This window comes from Sinocyclocheilus rhinocerous, unplaced genomic scaffold, assembly GCF_001515625.1.
Source record: "Sinocyclocheilus rhinocerous isolate Xijiao unplaced genomic scaffold, SAMN03320098_v1.1 scaffold1612, whole genome shotgun sequence".
NCBI lineage: Eukaryota > Metazoa > Chordata > Actinopteri > Cypriniformes > Cyprinidae > Sinocyclocheilus > Sinocyclocheilus rhinocerous.
This window is the reverse complement of record NW_015636539.1, coordinates 80,622-82,583: the sequence shown is the minus strand read 5'-3', so window position 1 is coordinate 82,583 and position 1,962 is coordinate 80,622. Positions and strand designations below refer to the sequence as shown.

The 1,962-nt window shown below is 45.0% G+C and overlaps 1 protein-coding gene across 3 annotated transcripts in view; it reads left to right on the top strand.

The window, feature by feature from the left end:
- The first annotated feature begins 537 nt into the window (after positions 1–537).
- The window catches only part of kntc1 (kinetochore associated 1), a 75,126-nt gene continuing 73,701 nt past the window's right edge, over positions 538–1,962 (top strand). For 2 of the 3 annotated variants that reach the window (XM_016562514.1, XM_016562512.1), the window contains exon 1: positions 538–809. In XM_016562514.1, the coding sequence (XP_016418000.1) occupies positions 681–809 (129 nt within the window). In that variant the 5' untranslated portion in view covers positions 538–680. The remainder of the gene's footprint in view (positions 810–1,962) is intronic. The other variant, XM_016562513.1, reaches the window with a different exon arrangement.

The window sequence follows — 1,962 nt, the reverse complement described above, 5'->3', positions numbered from 1 at the left end:
CATGTTCCTCTAGGCACTGAACATAACTAAAAACAGATCTATAGTTCCTTACTGACTGTTTTAGGTTTGTAAACTGATGTTTATTGCAGTAAAAGCTCTGCTTTTTGATTCCTGCTTTTACAAAATGAGTGTACTGTGTTTGTAAAAACAATATTATATTGCTTTCATAAATACTAATGCTTCCTCACTACAACATAAAGCTGTCAGATTTATGAAACACTGTAACGGACAAAATTCCCTTCGCCTTTTACGACAGCGCTTCACACTCCGACCCAGCAGAAGAAGAAGAAGAAGACGTAGGCGGCACCACATTTAAAGTATATAGAAAATACAAAGGTGTGAATGTGTGGACAGGTATGAAAGTATGGTGTTAGAGGAAGTGCAGAGTTATTTTAAGCATATTAATATGAATATTAGCAGAGAAGGAGGAGGAACTCTGATAAAGAAAGTGTTTCTGATCCGAGTCACCAGCAGATGGCAGTAACGCACTGATAATGCGGAATACCAGTACAAAGAAGAAGAAGAAGAAGGCGCCAAATTTCAAGGCTGTGGGCGGAGTTTGCTTTCCCTCAATAATAACGGAGTACAGTTAGTGTTGTGTGAGTGAGCTGCATGACAGATCGCAGATTTCGCTTCTCAAAGTGTCAGAAACCGTTGCGCTTCAGCTGTGAGTGTCGAGGATGTGGAGTAACGTCGAGCTGCTCCTGAACGAGGAGACGAACACAGTGCGGCTGTACAGCGACGAGCAGGAGTCCGGGAGCGCTTTATATCAAGTGGATTCTCTGGTCAAACTCTCATCCTCAGAGAAGGTCAGCAGAAACTCCGTCTGGTGCCTGTATTAGCGATAATAACCTAACTTACTCTCTATTAGCGTGTTTTGGATCCGTGTGTTTGAAGTACCTTGTATTTCGATACGACATGAATATGAATATGGAAACAATTCTTTACCAGAGAGAATATGAAAATGTTTGTAAATCACGCATTGCTAATACACACACACACACACACACTCTCTCACACAGACACATTCTCAGAGATACTCACTCACACACACTCACTCACACAGACACACACACTCTCTCTCACACAGACACATTCTCAGAGATACTCACTCACACACACTCACTCACACAGACACACACGACACGCTCTCTCACACAGACACATTCTCAGAGATACTCACTCACACACACTCACTCACACAGACACACACGACACGCTCTCTCACACAGACACATTCTCAGAGATACTCACTCACACACACTCACTCACACAGACACACACGACACGCTCTCTCACACAGACACATTCTCAGAGATACTCACTCACACACACTCACTCACACAGACACACACGACACGCTCTCTCACACAGACACATTCTCAGAGATACTCACTCACACACACTCACTCACACAGACACACACGACACGCTCTCTCACACAGACACATTCTCAGAGATACACTCACACACACTCTCTCACACACAGACACACTCTCAGAGACACTCACACAGACACACACACACACTCTGAGACACACTCACACAGACACACACTCACACAGACACACACACACTCTCTCTCACACACAGACACACTCTCAGAGACACTCACACAGACACACACACACACTCTGAGACACACTCACACAGACCACTCTCTCACACAGACACACACCCTCTCTCTCTCACACAGACACATTCTCAGAGATACACTCACTCACACAGACACACTCACACAGACACACACACTCTCTCACACAGACACATTCTCAGAGACACACTCACACAGACACACACACTCTCTCAGACAGACACATTCTCAGAGATACTCACACACACTCACTCACACAGGCACGCACTCACACAGACTCTCACACAGACACATTCTCTGAGACACACTCACACACACACACACTCTCTCACACAGACACATTCTCAGAGATACACTCACACACACTC